At 48.2% G+C, this 27,039-nt stretch overlaps 4 protein-coding genes across 5 annotated transcripts; all 4 read right to left on the reverse strand.

Annotated features, from left to right (window-relative positions):
* Positions 1-260: 260 nt before the first annotated feature.
* Positions 261-1,592, reverse strand: twist1a (twist family bHLH transcription factor 1a). Its single transcript, XM_084695457.1, has 2 exons — positions 858-1,592; positions 261-719 (listed from the first exon to the last, which is right to left on the reverse strand). The coding sequence occupies exon 1, from the start codon at positions 1,433-1,435 to the stop codon at positions 899-901; it is 537 nt and encodes a 178-aa protein (XP_084551583.1). The 5' UTR covers positions 1,436-1,592; the 3' UTR covers positions 261-719; positions 858-898.
* Positions 1,593-3,575: 1,983 nt separating this feature from the next.
* Positions 3,576-4,173, reverse strand: LOC146295658 (pancreas transcription factor 1 subunit alpha-like). Its single transcript, XM_084695382.1, has one exon. It carries the CDS (start codon positions 4,171-4,173, stop codon positions 3,715-3,717), a length of 459 nt encoding a protein of 152 aa, XP_084551508.1. The 3' UTR covers positions 3,576-3,714.
* A 5,857-nt stretch (positions 4,174-10,030) lies between these two features.
* Positions 10,031-12,550, reverse strand: polr1f (RNA polymerase I subunit F). The gene is made up of 4 exons (XM_084696018.1): positions 12,441-12,550; positions 11,686-11,827; positions 11,306-11,514; positions 10,031-11,208 (listed from the first exon to the last, which is right to left on the reverse strand). The coding sequence occupies exons 1-4, from the start codon at positions 12,548-12,550 to the stop codon at positions 10,479-10,481; spliced, it is 1,191 nt and encodes a 396-aa protein (XP_084552144.1). The 3' UTR covers positions 10,031-10,478.
* Positions 12,551-13,788: 1,238 nt separating this feature from the next.
* Positions 13,789-17,981, reverse strand: tmem196 (transmembrane protein 196). Of its 2 annotated transcripts, none has more exons than XM_084696235.1 (5): positions 17,835-17,981; positions 16,041-16,097; positions 14,843-14,978; positions 14,398-14,516; positions 13,789-14,296 (listed from the first exon to the last, which is right to left on the reverse strand). In XM_084696235.1, exons 1-5 carry the CDS (start codon positions 17,979-17,981, stop codon positions 14,228-14,230), a joined length of 528 nt encoding a protein of 175 aa, XP_084552361.1. In that variant the 3' UTR covers positions 13,789-14,227. The 2 variants fall into 2 exon arrangements, with proteins under 2 accessions (XP_084552361.1, XP_084552360.1); XM_084696234.1 differs by having other exon boundaries at positions 17,817-17,981.
* Positions 17,982-27,039: the final 9,058 nt, after the last annotated feature.

The raw sequence follows: 27,039 nt of genomic DNA on the forward strand, positions 1-27,039 counted from the left end.
TCATTGTAATGAGCCTATATTCATCATGGACTTTTTTGGCTTTCACGGCTGTTCTGAAATGGAAGGCCAAGCAAGGTATTAATTCAATGCGTCTTTAGTGTTTTCAACTTCTATTTACAGTTTCTTTTCACTTAAATACAATGCATTTTCCCATTGTTTTCCATATGTTTACAAGTAGAATTATTAAATATTACATTTTTGCATCAGTTTCATAACAGCATATGTAATCAAACAATGAGTGGAATCAACCATGAAACACATTCAAGCATCACATCAATTTTATTAAAAAATATATTTACAGTATGTAGGCTATTGATCCTACAACATACAAAAAGGAATGCATTGTAAAAAAAATCATAAATAAATATGTATTTCAGAAGGCTTTGAATTTTTCATAAAGCTAGAAAAATAAATAAATAACATGTACGTGGCAATAAATGTGACAAAACATAACATTGCGCTGAATCTGTCTTCAAAACACGACTGTTCAGAATGTACACAACTTTAATTGTAGTTAATGTCACTTTTGAGATTCGATAGTGCGCGTTCACGCCCATTGTTTGTGTACTGTCCGTGCTCCCTTGCCATGGCATGCACGCCCTATTGACCTCGACGTTGGATAAATGGAAGTCCTTCAGGTCGACCCTAGTTCCAACGTTTAATTTGAGCACGGCTGCACATCCTGATACCATCTCATCGGAGCCCGTCCCAGAGACAGTCTGTAAAAAGAGTTGTTATTGTTATTTAGACAATTACAAAATACAAAATATGACAACATTTGCAAATAAACAACGAGATTTGAAATCAATCTTGAAATTGAAATTTACGTGTTGTTGACTTGACATCACAAAACCCACCGTGTTTATATCTCTGCAGTGATCTCTGTGCGCAGGAGTAGCTAGTGGGATGTAGCGGATACGGACCAAGCGCCCTCCATCCTCCAGACAGAGAATGCATAGCTAAGCCGTTCGTGCGCCACGTAGCTGCAGCTGGCCCCTCGCGCGTCAAGCTCATCACTTTGCAGAACCTGATAAAGAAAATCGATGTACCGCGCCGCGAGCTTCAGTGTTTGAATCTTGCTGAGTTTATCTGATGGTAGTGTAGGGATGATCTTACGTAACGATACGAAAGCCTCGTTCAGAGACTGAGTCCTCTGACGCTCACGCACATTTGCCATTACGCGCTGCGTCTGCAAATCCTCCAAAGACTGTGGGCTACTGGCTTCACTCTCGCCGCTCCCGCTTTTCCGTCCTTTCTTCCCCGGGCTCGGGCTAATTAAGTCCCCAACATTCTCTCCCATGCCCCTGCGATTAGCCCGCCGTTTTCTTGTTGCTCTCCGTGGTTGACGTTCCACCTCCTCCTCGCTGTTCCCCGCACTGTCCATCGGAGATGCCATTGAGGAGCATGAGTCTTCCCGCATTGTGTTTTCAAACATGACCTCTCTTTTCCCCTGACCTAAATGCCTGCCCCTTATTCCCGACTGGTCAGCATCAGTAAATAAAATCAGTAAGCCGATGGGTTCGGTCCACAGCCCTTTATAAAGCCAAGTATTTAGGGTTATATTCGTGCGCCAGCCCCGTGCGCCACGGAGGGGTTTCTCTGCCAGATGGACTGTTGAAGTTATTTTAAAGTGCGGAACGCGGGGGGATTTTAGGAGAGCTGTGATTGGTTGAGAAGGCGTGCAAGGAAAAATTAGGGGAGGGCAAATAGAACTATGAGAAAAAAACGTGTGTTATACAACAGGGTTCCCTCTGCACCGTCATCAAGAAGAGTCAAAGTACTTTTAGAAATTTATAGGGCCTATAAATTGTGACATTTGGTATAGGGGTTGGCTATGCGCAACCGTAGTTGTCACTTTACTTGCATAATAATTTGTTGGGATCTGTGCCAAGGACACTATAAATGTAACATTACGTCACTCCACAACCTCCAAGAACGTAAATCGAGTGTGTCCTCTAAGAAAATAACCTGAATCTCTCAGATAATGTCAAGGTTTAATGCTCTTCTGCCTATGTATTAGACCTTAGACCTTGGCTCGATTAAATACCACCTTCTGCGCAGAGGCGTCATTCAGTGAAAGAGACAATCAGACATTTCATCGAAACAGTGAAGGTTGAACAGCGGGGCTTCCAGTAAGCAGACCTCGGTGTTTATTTTCTCGTGAGCAGCTCGCCACTGAGGTATGCGCTTAAGTGGGTCTGCCTCCTGCAGAGACTCTAGCAGGCCTGCTCAGGTTGAAAAGCCGAGCCGGCCCAGGGTGCACACTGGGCGGATCCCAGCTCACAGCAGGTCGCTGATGTGGTCGACGGTTGGAGCCCAACGCAAACATTGAAGGTGAGAAAGATTGAGCCCTCACACATTCACACACACTCATAGTTGGGGGAGTGGGTGGTGCGTGCGTGTGTGTGTGTGTGTGTGTGTGTGTGTGTGTGTGTGTGTGTGTGTGTGTGGGGGGGGGTAACTCCTATCACTCAAGGGTCGTGGTTGGTGTAGCCTACATCCTCCACCAGAGGGCATGAAGGGTACAATCTCCCACCTCTTCATCTCGAAGACAGGGTGGGAATAGACTCAGGCGTCCTTAGAGGGGCTCAGTGGTAAAGACTCGTCTGAATCGACCATCACTCTCTTCCTACCAGACCCACACACGGGCTTCTCAGCTCTACCTTCCCTTCGGTCTTATCTCTGCCGACCCTAATTAACACCTCAGCATGAGAAACGTTTGGCCCGACGTGTCCTGGTATTCCATGAGCCCCTTTAATCGTTATTAAGCTGGGTCATTATTATTTTCCCCCTTCCCCTTAATCCGAAATGTGGGATTTTTTTTTACATTTACGTTTAAGTTTTAAATATCGCAAGGTGAAGTTCTCTGCTGTGTCTTTGTTGCTGTCCAAGGTGCTGAAACACCTGCCTAAATGCACCTGTGTCTTTTACGTGTAAAACAAATGCATGCTAGCAATGTTTTTACAAAAGGTTTATACCTTTTCTAATTATTATGCATAGCCCAATTGTCTTCTTCTTCCATTAAAGTCTGATAGCTCCTAGAATCGGAAGGGACATTTTTGTATCTTTTTCTTGCACACTGGTTGGGGACAGTCTATTGATTATTTTCACCAAGTTTCAATTTTGCACCTAGAGCAATCCAGTGGCACAAGGGGGTCAAAGTTGGAGGTGCATTTTATCACACGTAAATTTGGAACCCTATATTTGATTTTCAAAACTGAGGTAAGCCCTATCATTGGATTCCTCGAATCAAAGCCGAGTTACGGTTTATGATTTGTACACAAACTTTCATCCATTACACCCAAATCAAAGACAAACACAAATAGCATGTGAGTTCAGTTACAAACAATATTTGGTCAACATACATTAAACTTCGTATCAGTGCCCACAGCCACATGATCAAATCAAGTTGCCTATATGTTAGGCCTATAATGAGTCGACGCTAAACCTCCATAAGACGTAATGGGCTTTCCACACATTCCATAGATGAACTACACACAATATGTGACACATTTTATTAAGCCTATATACATTCAAACAGCCCCGTCCCAATGGACCTATGACTGTCTGCATTATCTGACATTGTAAAATCTCTCATGAGTAACCTTAGATGGGCCTACAGCAAATCTGGATTTTTGCGTCGTTATTAGTCACTCATCTTCCAGATTCCTCTTCTAGATGCGGCTACGATGCAATGCATTTTGGCCTCAATGCTCAGGTGTTCTCCAGTACATCCCTCATAAAGGAGATGTAGACGATGGCGAGACGAAGGGTATCTATACGCGAGAGTCGTTTTTCATAGGCAAAAGTGGGAACTTTCCGCCGAAGTTCATCAAAAGCTTCATTCAGACTGAACATACGCTTTCTTTCCCGAACGTTCGCAGCTTGCCGTTGCACTACAGTTATCACTCGCCTCCGTTTGGACCTCCGGGGAGTGGTTTGAGAGCCCGGGCTGTACGCCGGAGGGCCTTCCCTGCCATGCAAGTGCTCCGCGTCATCCCCGGTGCAAGCGCCGTTGTCACGGGTCCCTGTAACATATAATGAGTCGTGGTAACGGCCCTTGTAGCCACTTCCGAGGAGAGTATTGTTTGGGTGTTGTATTGATCCCACCAGATTTCTATCGCTGACAAAGTCAATCAGCGCAGTGTCAATAAAATGACCCTGTATCTCCATTTAGAATCCTATAGGCCACGCATTACAGTCTATGCTCGAAAGGCACGGCCCTGGTCTATGGAGATCCAACGTGAATGTCTGCCTTTTATATACTAGGAAATCAGTCAGGCGCTTTTAATCGATCATCAAAGACTCGACCAAAGTAACGGGTTGGCTTTGTTCACGTGGAACCATTTAGACCTGATGACCGGACACGGCCGCCGGACCATGGCGCGTGGTGAGTGCCATCCAGAACCTCTCCAAATCCTGTCAACGCGCGATACGGTTAGTTCCTCTTTGGCTCACGTCCAAAGGTCTTTATCCCGCTGTTTTAATCATTCCCTCTGTCCACTCCCAGTGCGACGTCTTTCATTCCGTTGTTGCTCTAAATTGAGTCCGTCGCAAAAGTAGAGTTGAAGCGCAAGGTGTTTAAAGCCTGCAAGGATCGAATTCGTCTTTTGATGTGACGTTCCTTCTGAAAGCTTTAATGGCCTTCTGAAGAGCAGAAGCTCTGGGCAGAGGGTCATACTGTCGTATTTGCTCACCTCTACACCACTTTGGGGCCTAAATAATGACACTTCTATCACTTAAACAGGCCTGCAGAACAAACCCAACAGAACATTCCCTAACAGTCGCTATCCTCCAGAAGCCTTTCTGTTGCAAATTAGAGCAAATAGCTATTGGTTCCCATGGTAGAACAGTGTCCACACTCCAAAGAAACCAGAGAAACGCTTGGAACAAGAGTCTGACCCTCACTCACTGAACTCCTATAGTTGTGTTAGGGTTATAGGATATAGATTTGGGTGATAGACAGCTCTCCTATCTATTTATAGATTTATGTGTGGTAGGCTACTGAGGTCCACAGCAGGTCTACATATTATATATGACACCTCATCAACCATCCTGTGAAAGATCCATTCACAAGGTGTGGATATTGTTTCCAATACAACATGACTAAGTGAATATTGTATTGCATTTGTATACCAAGTATGGATGTGGTGGAAGTCAAACCAGATTAATCTTAACACACACTCATACACACACACATCCTTCTCCTCTCCTTCCCTCTGTTTTCCTGGCAGGAGGATAAACATGATGGGACATTCCGGTGGTCGTCATGGTTACGCTGAGAAAGCACAGCTGGGCGGGAGAATATGAGGTAATCTCACCCCGGGGCTGCTGGGTAAATATTGGTCTTAAATAAGAAATAAAACCTCTAAGAAAGACGGACACACAGACACACACTCACACACTCACACACTCACAAAGACTAGGCTAGTAAGTTCACCTACAGGAGTTGTTGAGGAACAGGGACAAGAGAAGGTACATTTACACCAGACAGGCCCTTATTGCGTCTCTGTTCTGATAAATATCATATCTGGCACTGTTGATACATAACAGGCCTGATATTGCTGTCTCAGCATTACATCTTATTCTATGTGATTCTCTGCAGTCGTCTTTCAACTGTTCTTTATCATCTCTTGCCGCTAAATCCACAGAGTCCACAGAACAGCCAACAGTCTCTCTCTCTCTCTCTTCCTCTCTCTCTCTCTCTCTCTCTCTCTCTCTCTCTCTCTCTCTCTACTTAGGCAAGTGTCAAGGTTTTAAAGGGGAAGGACTACAATAGGGAAACTCCCACTAACCCACGCCATAACCACCAACTTTCCCAAGTTAAGGGCACTCTCTCTCTCTCTTACACACACTTTCTATATATCTCTCTCTATCACAAACACCCACCCACACAGAGAAATTAGAATGACCCCTGTCTGTGTCCATAGACCTATAGACCTTCACAACGTAATGGCTGACTCATAGACCAGCCTTCCTCTTCACACAGACAGATGATTGGGCAGCTCTCCTCAGCCAATCACAGTGTGTTTACACAGCTGGGTGGCTAGTGCGAGGCTGGGTGGGTGAAGGTTGGAGAAACCCCAGTACACCACATCACATATCTCCCCAGCCTCCAACCTCCATCCCCCCACCCTTCAGATCAAATCCTCTACTCACCAGACCACCCCCCTCCCACCCCCCTCCTCTCAAGAAACGGCTCCTTTTCTCCCCCACATACACTTTGTCATCTCCCTCCTTCCCCCCACCCCTCACATGTCAACTCATCAGATCACAAATCTTCCACCTTACCTAACCCCCACCCCCCCTCTACTGCCCCCCCACCCCCCTCCACTGCCCCCCCACCCCCCCTGCTCCAGCCTCCCTCTGTCAGCACCTTGCCTTCCACCCTCCCATCCCCTCCCCCCTCTCTCCCCTAGTTTGTCCAAGAGTAATGTCTGTGTTTATTTTTCAAGAGAAGGTCACCCTGCTTTTACTGTGTATTTTTTAAGGGAGCCAAATTTCATTTGTTTAAAAGATCGCCTTACCCTCCTCTCTTGTTTATCCTATTGGTGGTTTGATTTCGTTTAGAGGACAGATGCCCGTTTCTGTCAATGTTGGGATGGGGAAGACAGAGGAGAGGGTGCTGATGGTTTGAAGAGTTTGACCGTGCCGTCTTCAGGCCATGATACAAAGTGCTATGCACTATACGCACAGCTTATGAACTGTTTTTGTGTGTGTGCGTGTATGTTTGTAAGGCATTCAGTGCACCTGTGGCTCTCAGACCAATGACAGGTGTGCCTGTTTTGGCGTCCAGTGCGCCATGTGTTCACCAGCTGTTTGGTCCTGCAGAGGTAGCCTGTGTGTAACCATCCCCAGCTGCCTGGCATGGACACAGCCATTCTGGGCTCTGAGCAGGACAACTCAGTTTCGTGAATTTGAGTGGTAATGTAGGAAACTGGAGCTGAGGCTGGGGATGATTGGAGCTAAGGCTGTTTGAGATTTTGAGGGGTTTCTTTAGATTCTGCTATAGACACTGTGTTCTTCTGTGTTTCAACCATGGTTTTTGTCAAATTATTTATGCGTAGACCTCTGGTTTAAATGGGGTTGTTTTCATAAGAATTCTTCAGGTCTGTGGATATCTATGGCTCAGTGGATCGTTGTCGAAGGACGAAGTACATGTGAACTTTCAGGAGGGATCAGAGCAGTGTGTTGATTTATCATAGGTCTAGTTTTAACTGGCTTGTTTACAGTTGAGCTTCAAGACCTTCTCCTAGTGAATGGCTTTTTAATTGCTTTTCCGTCATTCAACACTATTTTATAGACACAAACAGGCTAACCAAAGCACATTTTTGGCCACCCAACCCATTACGTCCTTTCTGTTCTGTTCACATTACGTGAGAAATTTAACCAAACACTTTTTTTGCACGACAAGTACAGTACATTTTACTTTTTTTTTTGGTCAACTGTGTTCAGGGTAGGGTTGCTACGTTTTAGGTGTCTGATAAACTTCAGTGTTCCAGTATCTGTCTTGTGTGTCAACAGAGGCCTCTAAAACTCTTTGACGCACAACTCCCTCTCTTTCCTCTCACCAAATCCACAACCATTTATCAACCAGAATGGGCGTTCGGAGAGCGGGAAGAAAAAGTACTTGTTCATCTCTGAGGGTTTTTCCATCGTAAATCAGAGTGCTCGGACACACACCCTGAGCCTTTAAAAGAGGGGGGAAGAGGAGTTAAGTGTTGGTGAGTGCACACAAACGTGTGTGCATGAACCCACAGATCAGATCCATTAAAAAGTATGTGAGTGAGTGAGCGTCCATGATAACATTATTCTACCAAGTATTGCAAACATGCTGTAGCATTGGCCCTCGCTATGAAGGTTTGGTGTTGGCTGAGGTGAACATAACTGCACTGTACGATCGCATTCTCCCACACAACTGTTAGAACTGTAAAAGCAGAAGTTTAGCATTGGTGTTTATAGCGTAGGAGTCTGAACTTGTCTAGACATCTGACAAGCTCCCAATACCTCCTGATTAAACGGACCAATTCGTCTTACTGATCTTTCTCTCTTTCAGTTGTATTCCCTGGGGAAGCCATCAGTGTCATTGAGTACATTAGAAAACAAACCGTAAACACATCACTCTATGATAAGTCTTTAGTGATCTAAAGGACTTAACATTTTGGTGTAGCCTTATCTGATGGCATTGGGGGTAAGCTAGTGTGATTCAGTAGTCCCCCTAGTACTTGCACTCTTTGGCATGAGTATGTGAAATGAACTGACCACACACAGAGACACACACACAGAGATCCCCTGAGAATCATGGAGTTACAGGGAACAGCCCTCTGTCATCACCAGGGTTACCAAGGGCATTAGAGCGGGCAATGGGCACCATGGAAACAAAATAACTCTGGACAAAGGTTTGCTTTGGGGTTAATAGTGTGTGTGTGTCTATATGGGCAAGCAGAAGCAAGGGTCACAGGCAACTGTGTCTACGTATACACTCAGGTTCTGTGGAGGAACTGTGTGGATATGTGTGTGTGTGTGTGGGGGGATAGAGTGAGAGCCAGCGTAAGTCAAAAAGCAGAGGTGCCAAAATGTCTGGCGAAATTTCTTTGAAAAATGCCATAAAGGGATTTCATGGATGTCAGTGGCCCTCAGAGAGTAAGTCTTCAATATGATTCAGCCAGAAGTGGAGAATATTCTTCTTCTGCAGTCCTAAAGGCCCGACTGTTCAAACATTTAAATGTTTTACGACCTGCTGCCATTTGGGGCTCTGAGAGGACCAGAGCGTCGACCACATCTCTAATTAGCAAGAGGGGGGGGGGTTGCAGGACGGAGGATTAGTCCGGAAGCGTGAGGGACTGTGTCCTCCGACTGGCCCTTCCCATCAGGGCGCCGTTAGCTCTCCATAAACCACCGACCCGCTCCTTTTCATGTGTGGCGTTCACAGCCGCCAGGGTCGGAAAATCTGACACGGGAGTACGACAGAGAGAGCCAAGGAACATGCAGCTACACACCATACGCATGCTCTCATCTGTACCGAGGAATCCCAGCAAACAGAAGTCCTGAGACTTTAGAAGTCTTCCTGGTCGACAAACGAAAGAGGAAGGAAAGAAAACCAGTCATTCCTCTCTCACATCTCCCCACCTTATATTTTTTCTTTCTCATTGACCGGCTCTTCTTGCTCTCCCTTCCCTGTCCCCCCATCCTTCCCTTTTTGCCCTCGCCCTGTCATGCAGCTGTGGGACCATTAACACACAAAAGGCTGCGTGCAGAAACCAGAGCTGAGGGGCAAGCAGGCGGGTGGCAGGTCTGGAATGTGTGTGAAGTACACACACTCCTATAAATCAGGGAGCAGAGGGGAAGAGAAAGGTGAGGGAGTGAGTGGAGGTGTGGTGGAAGGTGACGTGAAGGGAGTGTGAAGGTTCTGGGGGGCAAAAGGAGATAAAGGGAGGGTTGGGAGAAGCCCTGGGAGGGAGAGACTGAAGGGAAGAGGGATGGTGGGTGAGGGATTGTTCTGAGGAGCGCTGGGGAGGGGGCTTCTGGAATAATACCACAGTGCCTTTTTGGGCCAAGTCGTCTACCTCTTAGGACTCTCAGTGCATGTGTGTGGAGAGAGAGTGCTAGGTGCCAGAAAGGCTAGTGGATATAACTTTGGATCTTGGCATGACGGTCTTGCTTTGATGTGTTAACGAGAGCCAAAGATAAAAAACAGAGAGGCTGAATTTGAGTTATATGTGAATGTCTTAAAGCGCCAGTGATAAGATAAGAGTCTCTCCCACTCTCAGCACCTCCGCTCTAAATGGGACTCCCACGGATGGGGGCGGGGGTGGGGGGGGTAAAGTCAACAGCAGTCTGCTCCTGGGTGTCAATCAACACTTCCTCCATCAAACCCATGCTAACTCCAGCTCTCCATCTCTGAGCGGAGTGCTGTGGGTTGGCTAAAGAAGATGCAGGTAAACCACAAGGCACTAAGAAAAAAGCACCACCCAGCTAGACTAGGAGAGCCATCGTGTTTCGTATAAAATATATATCCAAGACAGCAAAGTCTTTTCAAAATATATAATTATTTAATGTACATAAACACTTGATGATCGTAGGGCTCTTTGATCAATTCAGGTATTAAGACGCCAGTAGAAAGCACCATGTGTCAGTACCTTAACCAATAGGCCATGTCATCCATACACTGTAGTATTGGGTAATAGACTGACAGAAGTTCTCTAAAGTCATTATAAATTCATTATGTATCCCTCATCACTTCAAACAAGATACATTTGATTTTGTAGGTAGTCACACCAAGTACGGCTATGAATCACATTTCAGTGAACATTAGCAACCAATTAGCGCCCCCTTCAGGTGGTTTTAGGAAAGTACATGATCTGTGAGATATCAGAGCATTAGAGTTTGACGCTAACAATACCAAACTATGACACCAGGGCATCTGAAGCATGTCCTCATAATAATTATTGCGTGGTCCTTTGATATGACTTAGTCTTTCAAACATTGCGAGATTCGCTTTTCTTTTTCTTTTTGGATTTGGGTGTTTCTGGGTCTCTCTCGAAACAGGATGTGATATCATCAAACGGCACAGGTTTCCTCTTCCTATTAGGCTTGTCGCTTAGGTAACCACTGGAGTCGCTCACTGGCACCTCAATAGGCACGGTAACCTCCTCCTCTTTCACTTCCTCCTCTTTCACTTCCTCCTCTTTCACTTCCTTCTCTTTCACTTCCTTCTCTTTCTTCTTCTTCTTTTTCTTCTTCTTCTGCTCCACCCCCATATCTGCACCTTGTGTTTCGTCGGGCTCTTGTTTCACGACGACTTCAGGAAAGATGGAACATGGTACCACAGATTCTTCCTCTCCGTTTTTATCCTTCCTTTTCTTCTTCTTCTTCTTCTTGTCCCTCTCCCCTGCGTGGGTGTTGATGCTGGTGTCCTCTGTCGCTCCATCCAGCTCCTGTGTTAGAGCGCTCTCTGGTGGGCTCACTGATGGAACTGCAGCTTCCTCCTCATCTCTGTGTTTGTTTTTCTTCTTTTTCTTGGGAGTCAGGGTCCCATCCACAGAGTCTTTGGTGGGTTCTACGGTGGGTTCTACGGTGGGTTCTACGGTGGGTTCTACGGTGGGTTCTACGGTGGGTTCTGACACAAGGCCCACAGCAGGGACCTCCTGGTCTTCTATGGGGAAATCATATCCCGAATCTTCTCCCATGGCCATCAGCTCCTGCACCCTGAGCAACCCCAACAAACATCCACACATCAGTCTACAGCACAGAATCACTGTGTATATACGCTTAACTGTAAACTACATATTTATTACACACACACCTTGTTCTGTCCAGCATTCCTCTGATCAGCATCACCCCTGCTGTATCGGCATCCAGCTGCGACACCAGAAACTCCAGCTCTGCCCCTATCTCGGGCCCATTCTCTCTCCATGTCTCCACGGTAACCAGGGAGGGTTTGGGAATACTGGCGTTAAAGCAGCCATGGACCAGACAGCCAGCATGGTTCAGAGCCAGCTTATTCACGACACCCTGGAGGAGGGTTACATTTAGTCATTTAGCAGACGCTCTTATCCAGCGGGGTTACAGAAACAGGGAACGTAAAGGGAAGGTGACATCAGTTTTAAGTTGTTGCCTATTAAGCTAGTTAAATTGACCAGAATCATGCCTAACGGGGATAAAGGGAGGTGCCGAACTACTCACCAGAATTTTTTTTCCTTTCTGGGGCTTAAACACAACAAAGCTCGCTTCTACGTCCAGGTGGATGTATCCACTGTCATCATGGATATTCCCTTGCGGACCCAGAATCCGGATGTTGTCATAAGCCAGAGGCACTCCCTTCAAACTGCAAAGAGACGCTGTTATTAGATGTTTCATACTGTCTAGAATCCGAGAAGGCCATAGTGTGTAGCTAGCCAGCTGTGTACATTAACAGCGTGCAATTTGAAGCTAAACACTGCTACGTACGAAGCAATAAGCAGCTGGTTGAAACGAGCTGGTTGAAACGAGATGTCCTGTCACTTGGTTCAGTTACGTATTGCTCAGCTCGTTCAAACTTCTGGGAGATAGCTGTTATTAGACTGCTTCATACTGTCAATGAAGCCGAGAAATACCACAGTGCAAAGCTAGGCCAGCTGTGATAACTATTTACAGCATTTTACTTTGTGATATGAAACACTATTGCTAAAGTGTAATGTAGCAATAATAAGCTGGATGATAAGGAAGCTAGTTGAAACGATCTATTCAGAAACAGTAGTCTACTATGTTCACTTGAAGCATTAGCATCATGGAGTTCTGTGTTCAGTTCATCCTGTATGCCAGTCCGCTTCTTCTTCAGGTACATGGGTGAGAGGGCTAAATGCCTTCTGTGTGTGTGCATGACCAGGCACGAGTACGGCGCCGACACCAGCTTACATGCGTCAGCGAACGAAGGGATCAAGCATGGCTTGATTGTGTACGTGGCCGTTACCGTCGACAGTCCGTTTGGATTCGGTAGACTTAAAGCAGAAACCTCCGTTGACATTTTCACGGGTTTAGGGTCTTCTTCAACTTGCTCCAAGTTGGCCATGCTGTTGCGGGATGGGAAGAAGGAAGGACAACGAGCGGTGAATTCCGTTGCAATGAAGGACTGCGTGACACGATATGCGCAGTTTTCGCCCTCTATTGGACTGGAGTGGAAATGGACACATTTACATTTAGACACCTCGAAAAAATATGGCACAAAAAAATATCTTGCTGAGAGCTTTCATTTGATTTTAATTCACATATTCGCTCAATGTGGCACTTACAACAACACTGTAGCTAAAAGTGCCATAGCAACATTGGCTCCAAGCCATTACAACAATGAAGGTCAAAGAGGACTACAAAGGAAAACAAAAGTTTGAATGAGATGTTTACTGAAAAAAATGTTTTAACAGAAGAAACATTGTGCTCCTGATTTGACATTACAATTTATCATCATGCTACCAAAAGTGTAAACCACAGTGACAATGACTGACTGCTAGCTGTATATGTGCAGTGAGAAGCATTGATTATGTATTTTTGTTACCTTCAGAGGCAGTTGGATCATTAAGGTGACCTGTGGTGTCAGTCAGTCAGGCAGGGACACACAGACATGCAAAATCATTCCTCTAGTGTTACTGCCTTGTGACAGAGCAGCATTGGATGAGGTCACGTCGGATTCAGCGCTTGGCACCTGTGAACACACACATATATACACACACACACGTATATACACACACACACACACACACAAACGGGTCATGGTTCTGTCAGGAGTGCCATGATTTTTCTGTCGCTGTCAACATAATAAACAGTGACATAGTCCCTTAGTCAGCGAGAGCCCACAGCCACTGCTGCTACTCTGGTACACACACACATACACACACACACACACACATACACACACATACACTCACTAAGGATGTGTCCTGAGTAAAGCAAACAGCATAATGAACTATTGAACAGCATTGATGTAGTCAGTGTGTATCCATATATCTTTTTTTTTTTTTGTGTTGTGTGTGTGTGTGTGTGTGTGTGTTTTGTGTGTTTGTGTGTGTGTGTGTGTGTGTGTGTTGAGTTGTTTTGTTCTTTTTTTTTTTTGAATTTTTTATTTTTTTTTTTTTTTTTTTTTTTTTTTTTTCTTTTTTTTTTTTTTTTTTTTTTTGTGTGTGTGTGTGTGTGTTTGTAAAGAATACCTGCTGGCCAACAAAAAAGAATACACACATTATCTGACACAAGTCAGCACAATGAGATGCTTTTCACATTTAATTTCAGTTTTATTAAGAAGCTTTTATAAAAAATATTGTTGGTTCATAAATAATCATAGATAACTTGCTGGATATTTCACATCATAGCACTCTACATAAGGCCAAATAGGTTGGCATAACTGTAGTCTTCCTCCAAACCTGCACCTCAATTTTAAACAATGAGAGAGAGAGAAAGAAAGAGAGAACATCCACTTAAAAAATATGAATCAGTTTCATGCTTGTTTTGTGTTCCTCACACTTTGAAGCACCTGATTGGTTGTTTGTCCTTTATCTCCGTGCAATCAAAGTCAGCAGAACAATGACGTCATATCAGTGGTCCAATCACATCGGCCCGTAACCCTCAGTTAGATGTCCGCACACAGAGAAGAAGTACCACCAGTTCAGTTGCAAAGGAGTCCTGTTTTGTTTCCCGGCGAGAGAACCTTTCAGAACCTTCACAGCCCCCTGTGATGACGTCATAATGCCTGAGGATGAAGTTAGGGCGAGGAAGCGTGACCAGTGTATGAGATCTGGGGGATGCCGTTACTGGAGTTGTCCAGGATCTCCTGTCAAACACACAAGCGCAATCATCAACCCTGCCATCCAATCCCATGCCGGGTCACTGATAGGCCAGCCAATGAAGCGCAGCGTTGTTGCTGAGTCCTACCTTCTCAGCCATCTCGTGGGAGTGGTGCAGGGAGTGTTCTCGCTCCAGGAACATCCTCTGCTGCTCTGAGCTGGCCAAGCGGCATGTGAGCCAGGTGGACAAGGTACAGGAGGAGATACCTGCAGGAGAGGAGGAGAGGAGGGGGGGGGGAGAGGGGAGAGGGGAGAGGGGAGAGGGGAGAGGGGAGAGGGGAGAGGGGAGAGGGGAGAGGGGAGAGGGGAGAGGGGAGAGGGGAGAGGGGAGAGGGGAGAGGGGAGAGGGGAGTAGAGCAGGGGAGAGGGGAGGAGAGAGGAGAGGGGGGAGGAGAGGGGGGAGGGGAGAGGGGAGTGGACAGTGTAACGGAACTGTAGATGGTTGAATTTACTGTAGTGTATTACAGTCCATGACAGTTTTGTGGCATTATAGAGGAACATGACATTGTTTGAGAGTCCAAGTGCTTACATACCCAGGCAGGCCAGCGTCATGGCTGCCAGGTGAAGAGAACGCAAAGAGTCTGGTCGTCTAGACAACGCTCGGACAAACTGGAAGTTCAGAATCCCGCCAATCAGACCACAGATACAACAAGCTGAGAACAGGATCATCTAAGGAGATGGGTATGAGTGTGTGTGAGAGAAAAATAGAGAGAGAAAGAGTAAAAAATGAAGACTGAGAAAAACAGTTAGCGCAAAAAACACCCGCTCAAAACCAAATGCTGATGAGTTTGTTTTTGCCTGGAAAATCTCACCCCCCTCCACGTGCAGAGTGAGTATTGCCCCTCTGTGTGTATTTGTGTGTGTGTGTGTTTGTTAGAATGTGTAGTGTACCACGCTGTGTACATGCATCTTCTCCCATCACGCATGCCTTTAGAGAAAAGCTGATCTGCAAGCGACAGCTCCAGTTTCAGTCATTAGCCAGTGAGGTATGGAGACAGACCCCACAACCGCCCTCAGCTCTGCTCACCTAATGTGATCACCAGCAGGAAGAGAGGGGGTGGACAGCAGCGAAGGGAAAGAGAAATGGGGGGGGGGGGGGGGGCGGGGGGAGCAACACAAGATAAGAGGTAGGGGAATGGAAAGAGGGGGTGAGAGGAAAGAGACTAAAGCAGAGAACATGGGTCATTTGCAGGAGATGGATGAAGAAGAAGGGGAGGCCTGAAAGGAGGATGAGAGAGAGACGGAGAGAGGGAGACAGACAGGAAAGAGAGAGAGAAAGAGAGAGGGAGAGAGCGGGAAAGGAAGGTGGAGAGTTGTCTCTGTTACAAGCAGGTTGGTGTGTGACATTGATCCATCATTAGCACCCTCCCGAGAGAGAGAGAGAGAGAGACAGAGAGAGAGAGAGAGAGAGAGAGATAGAGAGAGAGAGAGAGAGAGAGAGAGAGAGAGAAAAAGAGAGTGAGAGAGAGAGAGAGAGAGTGAGAGAGAGTGAGTGAGTGTGAGAGAGAGTGAGAGAGAGAAGGAGAGAGGGTCTGTTGAGAGAGGTGACAGATGAATGTCTGTCTGAGAGACAGAGGAAAGGAGAGAGGAAGGAGAGGAAAGGTGACGGCTGTCTCCCTCAGAGAGGTCTTCTCTTTCAGGGCGCATTTTCTGCACGTGCTCAGTAGCCTCCCGCAGAGGGCAGGGCCACCTGACCTACCTCTGGAACTTTGTTTGTCTATTGATACTCACAATGAGACCAGTCCTCTTCTTAGCACACAGGATTCCACACATCCCACAGACAAGGAACTGAGAGAGAGAGAGAGAGAGAGAGAGAGAGAGAGAGAGAGAGAGAGAGAGAGAGAGAGAGAGAGAGAGAGAGAGGGAGAGAGAGGGAGGGGGGGAGGAAGGGAAACAGAGAGAGAGAGAAGTTCAGCTTAGGCAACAGACCTCCTCTGATTATCCTGAGCACTCCAGCACATGCAGCGTGAAGCCGTACTGCTCTGCTGTAGGGAGCCAGAGGTGAAATATGGGACAGCAGGAAGCAGTGCACCTGACCGGGACAGAGTGTTCCCTTGTGAGACATCCTCACATCAGGAGTGTGGTCTGTGGCTGTCAGAGTGGATCAGTCAATAGCTAATTAATGCCAAGTGCAGGGCCCTTAACTCTGTAACAGAGCAGTCAAGCCAGGGCAGCTCTAACTACATTGAGACCAGGGAACTGGTCTAACAAAGTTCTTTTAGCTTCTGTGGCGTGTCAGAAAGCTGCGTGTCTTTATGTTTAGAGGGTCTGGCAGCGTTTCATGTCTGGTGGTGTGTACTGAAAGAGATGTGTGCAGACATCGTTCGACCCTCTAAACCAGCCTGTGGTGAGGTCAAGGGGCCGCAAGCAGCTCACTGCAGTAAGCATGAGCACCATGTCTTTGAACGTGCAGAAAGACAGGCTTCTTGTTGCCTGACAACTCTCTTGCAGCTTTTACACACAGCACAGTAACACACATGCTGGCATTCAAATGCACACACACACACACACAGACACACGCACACACACACACATGCCCCACATACATGCAGTTCCAACGTACACAATATTTATGGCATTTAAACACCAGTCTAACCCCTGTCAGTCTTTTCTGGACAAGCTCACAAAACTATGAAGCCATCTTTACATGAAAGATAAACAGGCTGTGTGGTCAGCAGTCTAGAATTGACAGAGGACCACAGAAAAAGACTTCTGGGATTTCTAAGATGTGTCAACAACAACCCTAAGGAACCTTAATCAGAGGCTGAGGCAGAAGTTCATGGGACTCTTACATGGATTAATAACAAGCCTACAGAATTGTGATGACTGCAGTTCCACTCCAATAAAGAGGAAGTACAGAGCTTATTATTTCTGTCATCATTTCTTCTGAGTTATGACAGCTGCCAGATGCTGTGGTGACGCAAGCCCAAATTTGCTTGCGGACAAACGTACCACGCAACATAAATAATTTGCCTACATAATACTGCCACATAGTGCTCTCTGTGTTAACGCCGCGTGTATAGTCTGGCATGGGACTCGTCCGTCATTCTCTGGCCATGCTAGAAAAGACAAACACAGCTGCATAGCGCTCCGGAACTTTTCACCCGGAGGAGGGTCAAATTGAGACCACGAGGCTGTCACAAAGCGGTGAGCGTATGTCGCGCTGCAGGGTGTGGACAGACGGAGTGCGTGCGTAAAACCACGTGCATTTATAAACATTCAATATACCAGCTACGATTGAATGCGTCAAAACCACACATTCACTAACAATAATTATTCTTAACCATAAATAACTTTAAGGCAAGCTTGATTCGATCCCTTATCTCAAAGGCAAGCAAAATTAACAATTCATGAGATTGTAGATTTATTGTATTATTGTTTTTGGTGACCACCAATCAATAAGTTAGATCTATTAGATCGCTAGATCTATACACTGACACCGTAGAGTTCACACCAAACACACTTTTCTTTTCTGTAATACACACTAGCTACGTAACATCTACATACACACAGCCCGCTCCAGACCGGGGATGCATCTCCCTGCAACGGCTTGTGCTCGCCTCTGACCCGGCCGATGCCCACAGCTCCCAGCACGATACTTGCAACCCCCAGACCGACCTCCAGCACCGACAGGACCAGCAGACTCCACAGGATCTTCCGGCTGGAGCACATCTTGCCCCGGGCATCGCTCCAAGAAAAGGAGGAGAGAGTGTAACCGGACAGGTTAAAAACGTTAGACCCTTGAATACACAACAATACCAACAATGTATTTATGAACACGGTTTTATTGGTATTAACAAAGTTTAAAACAGGAAACTGTCATCCTATAAAATACTAGCAGAGGAAATAACACAAGAAAACAACTCATCAATTCACAGTTAGAACAGGGTGGCCAGACTAGGCGCCGGCAGTGGAAATGGGTATTATCTGCAAACCTGTAAAGAGGGCTATAGTAATCTAACCGACCGTGTGGTAACCCTATAGTGGAAAACGTCAAGATGTGCAAAGTTTAAGCAGTGATCCCCACTGAGATCAGTCTGTGCAAAGCGTGTAAACAATGACACTGCAAACGTACGTGCAAAAACTGCAAACAATCTGGCACTATAATAGCATGTGCAATATGCAAACAGCTGGAGGCTAAATGAGCCAACAGGTAAGATCACCACCCAGTATGACAACACAGAGCCCCAGGTATGAAGATGATCGATATAAATATGGTGACACTGCGGGCAGCCAGTGGAAAGTCTAACCACAATTTAAAATACACAATTCCCCACTCCAACGGGGAACGGATTCGAAGGCCAATCACCGTTCGACAGTACTCACGGCCCAACCCACGGCCTAGCCAACCGAAGTCCAGGAGGAGGTTGAGGGACAGATGCGAGCCTGTCGGCCACGCCTACGAGGCACTGACGTTGTTCCCCCGTGCGTTAGCAGCCCAGCTCAGACTGGGGAAACAGGAAACTATAATCCACACCAACAATAGTTCGTCTCGGGGTAGTCGTCCACACTGCTGATGGCGTCTGCTTCTTCTGTGTGCTGGGGAAGTGCAGGAGGTGTATAATTAAACGCAACCAAATGTAACGATCACGGTTGCAGTTGTTCTTACACACATAAAGTAATAGCGGGGCTACTTCCCTTTATGGCGTGGAGTTGAGTGCGTTGAACAATCTGATGGGGCTTGGAGGCACCGTGCTGACCGATCATCCAGGACTCGGGGAAGAGGGCGGCTGGCTCCGGATCTCGCCTCCGTGTGTGGAAACCGTTGTCGTCCGTAGTCGGGTGCGAGCCCTGAGAGGAGATCTTGGTTTGTTCTTATGCCTTTACCCAGCCAATCCCGTAGGTGGTCAAATCAGCCCGCCGATAAGGAACACCTGTAGAGAGATGTCACGCAAACACCGACACAGCAAACATACAGAACGATATCGGCTGTCCCGCCCCCAAACATGTGTTCAAATGAATGACATTTGCTCCCGTTACAATTCCCCCCCACATTAACAGTGGTCGTCCCGAGCACTACTGTCTGGTTCAATCCTCAGGGCGGTACCGTGCTGGAGGTTGACCCCGATTGTGGCGAGCTGGGTACCTTGGTGGGGTACCCGTTGCGGTTCCTTGATGGTGTGTAGGGGTTGGGCCATGATCTACAGGTACATTAAGAGGAACTACTAGATCGTATACAGGGGCTTCGGGGGCCGGGGCGACTGGAGCAATGGCAGGAGGTGGCGTTGCTGTGGAGGCCGTTGGCGCTGCGGCCGGTCTCAGCGGTGCGGCTGTGGGTTCCTGCTGCTGTTGTGGCATCAGTTGGTGGCGTGCCAGTGGGATGTATGGCCAAACCGGTTCTGGTTGCCAGGTGTCGTTTCTATGTGGGTTCGCAGGGGTGTGGTTGGTTGGTGGTGGATCACCAGGACAGGATCTCAAGTTGTTACGATGGATTGTTCGAATAGGACCATCTTTACCCTCTGGCCGTATAGCAAATACTGGCCGGTCCTGGTAAGGCTGGGAGACGACTACAAAGGGTAATGGGAGCCACTGAGGGGCCAATTTACCTTGAGCCCGACGGCGAAAATTTCTGATTAGCACCCTCTCTCCAGGTAGCAGCGGCAAGGTACGGGCATTGCGGTCATACCGTTTTTGGTTCCAGTTTACACGACGCTCCGCATTTCCCCGTACTGCGTCATAAGCTTGTAGAAGTGAGTGATAGTGCGTTCGGACCCACCCGTCTAGATCAGCTCTTTGTTGAGGTGGTGCGACTTCATGTAGCATGTCCACTGGAAGCCTGGCGTGGCGGCCAAACACGACGTAGTGTGGTGTCATCCCGGTGCTAGCGTGGGAGGAATTGTTGTATGCTTGCAGGAGGGCTGGAAGATGAACTGGCCACTGGGCCTGGTGCTTAACCTCGATTGTGCTCAACAGGGACAGAAGTGTGCGGTTAAGCCTTTCGCAGGCCCCGTTGCCCTGTGGGTGGTACGGGGTAGTATGTACCTTCCTGCAGCCATACATGGCACATAGTTGTTGCATTAGGGCCGACTCGAATGCTCCCCCTCGGTCGGTGAGGATCCGTTCTGGGCAGCCAAATGGGAGGATGAGAGCAGTCCACAGTGCCTTCACCGTTGTAGCAGCCGTCTGATCCTTCGTGGGCACGGCCAGTGCGTAGCGTGAAAACAGATCCGTGATGACCAAAATATATTGGTAAGGGTCCGCGGGCCTTCCGAGTGATAAAAAGTCCAGGGCCACAGTTTCAAATGGAAAGCTGGACGGAATGGGGCACAGGGGGGCTTTTGGTTGTTGCCCCCGCTTTCCTACCACACAGGTGGTACATTCGGTGGTCCATGCCCGGGCACTTGCACTCATTCCCACCCAAAAGAACCTCCTCCTAAGCAAGGACATCATCTTGTCGCCGTGAGCGTGACCTGCCGCTCTGTGGTATTCCTCCCATATCGATCGAGCTTGGCCCTCTGGGATGACAATTTGTCTTACTGGGGCCCCAGTGTCAGGTTCAGTGACGTGCCTCACCAAGGCTCCATCTTGAAGCTCCAGATGGTCCCACTCTTGAAGCAGGCGACGGAGTTGTGGGGACAAGGCCGAACGGTTACCGGTGACTGGAGGTTCTGCCTCTAGCCTCCAGGCCTGGAGGAGTCGTAGGTCTGGATCCTCTATTTGACGCGTCGCCCATAGGTTTGAGCCAGGGCAGGGTTCTACTGACGTCGTGCACGCTGTGGCCTGTGTGGTGGTGCTGGTGGCTTCTCCTGGAAGTCGCGACAAGACATCTGCGTTTCGGTTGGCCGTCCCTGGTCGGTAGCGTACTTCGTACGAGTAGTTGGCCAGTTGGGCCACCCATCGTTGTTCGGTTGCCCCCAGTCGTGCGGTCTGCAGGTGGACTAGCGGGTTGTTGTCTGTGAACACAGTGACTTGGGCCCCCCACAAGTAGTCTTTGAATTTGTCTGTAATTGCCCACTTCAAGGCCAAGAGCTCCAGCTTGAAGGAGCTGTAATTTTTGTCGTTGCGCTCAGCCGGAGCGAGGCTACGGCTTGCGTATGCTATGACCCGCTCTTTTCCATCCTGGACTTGGGACAGGACCGCTCCTAGGCCATCCAGGCTGGCGTCTGTGTACAGCTTGAAAGGCAATTGGAAGTCCGCAAAAGCCAGTATGGGGGCACTAAGAAGAGCCTGTTTCAGGTTGTCAAAAGCAACTTGGCAGTCAGCTGTCCACTGGATTGGGGCAGAAGGTCTATTAGCCTGGCCCTGTAGGAGCTGGTGAAGTGGAGCGGCGACTTTGGAGAAAGCAGGGATAAATCGCCTGTAGTACCCCGCGAAGCCTAAAAATGACCTCACTTGCTTGACGGTCGTGGGCGCAGCCCAATCGCGGACAATGGCCGTCTTGTCTGGGTCGGTTGCCACACCCTGACTGCTAACCACATGCCCCAGGTAGACCACTTGCTTCTGGAACAGATGACACTTACGGGGTTGTAGTTTCAGGCCATGTTCTTGAAGGCGGGTAAATACCTGTTCTAGGTGTTGTAAGTGGGTGGGGAAGTCGGGCGAATAGACTATGACGTCATCGAGATAAATCAAGAGGTGATCGTACACTTGTGAGCCGAGGCAACGTTGCATTAATCTCTGAAACGTAGCTGGCGCATTGCAGAGTCCAAAAGGCATACGTTCAAAGTGGTAGAGGCCAAAGGGTGTAGTGAACGCAGTCTTCTCCTGGTCCTCTGGTGCGACATCCACTTGCCAGTATCCGCTCGCCAAGTCGAGCGTGGAGTACCATTTGGCTTGGGTTAGGCTCGTGAGGGACTCCTCAATGCGCGGCAGGGGAAAGGAGTCTTTGTGAGTCACGGAATTAAGCTTGCGGTAATCCACACAGAATCTCCACGACCCGTCTTTCTTTTTTGCCAGGACCACTGGAGCTGCCCACGGACTCGAACTTTCTTTCACCACCCCACTGTCAAGCATGCCCTGCAATAAGGCCCTCAACTCTGGGTAGAGGTTTGGAGCGACAGGGCGGTAGCGTTCTCTTATTGGGGGTGCTGTGCCAGTGGGTATCTGGTGGGTGACCACTGAGGTCCTTCCAAAATCTTCATCGTGTGCAGCGAATATGTGTGACCACTTCTGCAGGAGGGCCTTCAGTTGTGCTTGTTGATAGTCATTCAATTCCTCCCCACGTAGTGCCAGTGCCGGGTGCTCCTCGGTTGAAGTCTGCCCTACGTGCTGTACATCGACCTCAACTATCTGGGGACCAGTATTGCGCAGCACCAACTTCGACCGCCCTTGTACATCTCTGGGGTCAATCTGGGTCACTGTAGCCAGGGGGCGTCGTTGAGGTAGTTCCAGCGGGAAAGGATTAGGGTTGCAGATGCGCAGGGGGACCCTCCCACCACGGGTCCAGCTCAAAGATCTGGCCACTCTCCATTCGTGCCCATGGTCTTCTAGGTCTTCAACCAGGACCAGGCAATCCTGTAGGCCAGCTGCTTGTGGAACTTGGGCCCAGATAATAGTCTCTGTGGTAGGAGGTAACCTCACTGGGGACTGCCGCTGGAGTCTAGCCACCCCTTGTAGCTCCATCTGGCCCATCGACGTATCCGCTTTCTGGCAAGCGGCAAAAGCTGCATCCCAAGCCTTCTCTGCATGAGGAGAGAACACAGATTTAAATGCCGTCACTCCTGGGTGCCCCCTACGGAATACCTCTGTCCAACAATCCGCCACCACATTCATTCCAAGGAGGCCATATTCTGTGTTTATACAATCATCCCTCACAATAACCACACCCTTTTTCTTAATGTCTATTCCCCCAATACTAAAATCCAAGACAGCATAACCCACATAAGGAATACGAAGACCATTGGCCGCTTTCAAGGTTAGCCATGGTATACCACTGGGATCTTGTATGCACTCCCCCCCAAAATAGTGCTGGAACAGTGTTTGGCTGAACATGGTGACTTGGGAGCCAGTGTCAAGTATAAATGGAACCCGTTGCCCTTGAACAAACACTTCCACTTCAGGGCATTTGCCCACCATTGAGGGCCTTTGTGGGGGTACGATCTGGGGCCCCTCCCGGTTCACTCGCCCTGCTGTGACCGGGGATACCGAAAACCCGGCTGGTGCGGCCGTCGCCGTGGGCAAAACCTCTGAATATGCCCAGCCTCCCCGCAGTCGCGGCAAATGGCTCTCCCTTGGCCATCCCATTGGTAAGACGTATTATCCGGGGGGGCAGACCCTAGCCGCTGTCGTCTCGGGTCATGTTCTTGACGCCAAGCCTGTTGGGGGTTTGCACCCATGGCCGGCAGTGCTGTAGCACCGGTGGCTGGTATGATGTTTAAACGCCCTTGCAGCTGTTCGACGATGGATTTACTTAGGAGGCTCACCTGTTCTGTCAACTCTTGACGCAATTCGGCTCGGAGGGCTTCCTTCATTTGCTGCCAATCAGAGGTGACCGTTGAGGGCCTCTTGGATGTTGTGGCAACAGTTGGGCAAACTTGGGCTTCTTCAGTGTGGCCCAGTTCACGCTCCAATGCTTTTGCCTCTGCACAGACCTGGACAAATGTAAGCGTTGTGACCCTTCTGAGCTGTCTTTGCAGTTCTTGTTTGGCTAATCCCTGCCTCAGGCCCATGGAAAACTGGGTGCGCAGCAGTTCGTCATCCGAGCCCGCATCCTGGGGGTCTCTTGCTCTCCACCTGTGATGCAGCTCCCGCAGCCGAAGAGTGAACGTGCCCACATCCTCTCCAGGTTCTTGTTTACAGTTAAAGAACTGTACTCGCAGCAGGGCTACTGGTTGCTGGCCCCCATACAGCCTCGCCAGGGCGTCCAGAATCTTTACATCCGTATTTCGATCAGCCTCTGCCAACAGCGCCACCTCCCTTTTTGCATTCCCTTCCAATACGCTCAACAAAAAGTCTACCCGCTGTTCGTCATTTAGCCCCTGGGCCCGAATAAAAGCCTCAATTTGGGTTCGCCAATCTAGAAATTTGGATGGTTCTCCTTCCCCGCTATACTTTGGCACCCATGGCCCACTCATGAACCATGGCATCATTGTGGGCACTACTTGGGGTTGTGCCCCCGCTACCATTGGCTGCCCGCCATTATTCATATTGCTGTGTACGTCAAGGGTCCTGCCGACTACGCCAAATTTGTAACCGGACAGGTTAAAAACGTTAGACCCTTGAATACACAACAATACCAACAATGTATTTATGAACACGGTTTTATTGGTATTAACAAAGTTTAAAACAGGAAACTGTCATCCTATAAAATACTAGCAGAGGAAATAACACAAGAAAACAACTCATCAATTCACAGTTAGAACAGGGTGGCCAGACTAGGCGCCGGCAGTGGAAATGGGTATTATCTGCAAACCTGTAAAGAGGGCTATAGTAATCTAACCGACCGTGTGGTAACCCTATAGTGGAAAACGTCAAGATGTGCAAAGTTTAAGCAGTGATCCCCACTGAGATCAGTCTGTGCAAAGCGTGTAAACAATGACACTGCAAACGTACGTGCAAAAACTGCAAACAATCTGGCACTATAATAGCATGTGCAATATGCAAACAGCTGGAGGCTAAATGAGCCAACAGGTAAGATCACCACCCAGTATGACAACACAGAGCCCCAGGTATGAAGATGATCGATATAAATATGGTGACACTGCGGGCAGCCAGTGGAAAGTCTAACCACAATTTAAAATACACAATTCCCCACTCCAACGGGGAACGGATTCGAAGGCCAATCACCGTTCGACAGTACTCACGGCCCAACCCACGGCCTAGCCAACCGAAGTCCAGGAGGAGGTTGAGGGACAGATGCGAGCCTGTCGGCCACGCCTACGAGGCACTGACGTTGTTCCCCCGTGCGTTAGCAGCCCAGCTCAGACTGGGGAAACAGGAAACTATAATCCACACCAACAATAGTTCGTCTCGGGGTAGTCGTCCACACTGCTGATGGCGTCTGCTTCTTCTGTGTGCTGGGGAAGTGCAGGAGGTGTATAATTAAACGCAACCAAATGTAACGATCACGGTTGCAGTTGTTCTTACACACATAAAGTAATAGCGGGGCTACTTCCCTTTATGGCGTGGAGTTGAGTGCGTTGAACAATCTGATGGGGCTTGGAGGCACCGTGCTGACCGATCATCCAGGACTCGGGGAAGAGGGCGGCTGGCTCCGGATCTCGCCTCCGTGTGTGGAAACCGTTGTCGTCCGTAGTCGGGTGCGAGCCCTGAGAGGAGATCTTGGTTTGTTCTTATGCCTTTACCCAGCCAATCCCGTAGGTGGTCAAATCAGCCCGCCGATAAGGAACACCTGTAGAGAGATGTCACGCAAACACCGACACAGCAAACATACAGAACGATATCGGCTGTCCCGCCCCCAAACATGTGTTCAAATGAATGACATTTGCTCCCGTTACAAGAGGAGCAGAGATGTCCACTACACTGCCCTCCGAGAGTGGGGTTCCTTTTGTCCAGACACCGGAGGAAACTTGAGGATAGATCCGTGACGACGGTATAGCCTGTAGCATAAATTCAAGTGATAAAGCAGAGGACCAGCGAGTCACTTGCCCACTCTATGGACAGCGTATCCTCTCTCTATGAAGTGTGGAAACAGCCACTGAAATGGGCATAGGCGCAAATTTCCCATGAACATCTACCCCGCGGTTGAGCACAGTACTGAGCGCTCGGGCGCTGTCCAAGGTACTTAAGCCCCTTTCCTTGCTCCACGCCCCCCCCCCCCCCCCCTCTTTGCCCCGTAAGACCACCGTTTTGTGCAGGAGAGGGTAGATGTATCGACTGGTCACAAAGGCGCATGTGCCACTTCCATATCCATGTCTAAACTGAGCAACATTCTCTGTCTCTCATTAAGGTTTGTTTGAGGAACTCTTCCTGACTCCAAGACACGAGTTGCTGTCTCGCTCTATCTCTCGCGCACACGCACACCTGCGCGGTTTGCTGACACTGCTACAGTATACTTCCTAATGGATTTGGAGGAACCCCATATAAGTCACGGTTGTAATTGTTCGCTGTGTTGCAATCTTCCTGGAACTGCGTGTAAAGAAACATAGGTTTATGGTTTTGAGAAGTGATAAAATAATATGAAATATGTTATAATAACTAACAGTCCAATAATAATAATAATTGTTACTATTTGCTGACTGCTGTTGTCTGCTGGGACAGACTACTGCCTGAATCAATCAAGTGCCTGACAGATACACACCTCACAATCAATATCTACTCAAACACTTGATGTGGCACACAGCACATAAAATGTACTTACACATGCATGAAACATATGCATGCCCCCTCCTCTGCACGCATACACACACACACACACACACACACACACACACACACACACACACACACACACACACACACACACACACACACACACACACACACACACACAAAGCCAGAGTTGCGCCCCAGTGCATTTGGGATGTGACCAAGGCTGTGTTAGCCTAAACCATCTGCCCAGACATCTGTTTACTGTCCTGTTTGCCTTTTAGCCTGGCTTGGGTCTTGGTCTGGCCTGGTTTGAGGCTAGTTCAAGTCCTGGTCTGGACTGGTTTGGCCCTAGTTTGGGTTCTGGTCATTCCATTGTATGTGTATTTGTCCTTAGCTTCACTGCTGACCCACTAGGTCTCTGGTATAATCCTGAGTCAGGTTCAGTCTCTGTTTCTGCTTAAATTGTTTAATTCTTCCTCTCTGTGGTGCATTAATTTAACCATTAACATGAATAGATGGA

The sequence above is a fragment of the Hypomesus nipponensis genome, chromosome 4 (genome assembly GCF_054491055.1).
Source record: "Hypomesus nipponensis isolate SF chromosome 4, ASM5449105v1, whole genome shotgun sequence".
Lineage (NCBI taxonomy): Eukaryota > Metazoa > Chordata > Actinopteri > Osmeriformes > Osmeridae > Hypomesus > Hypomesus nipponensis.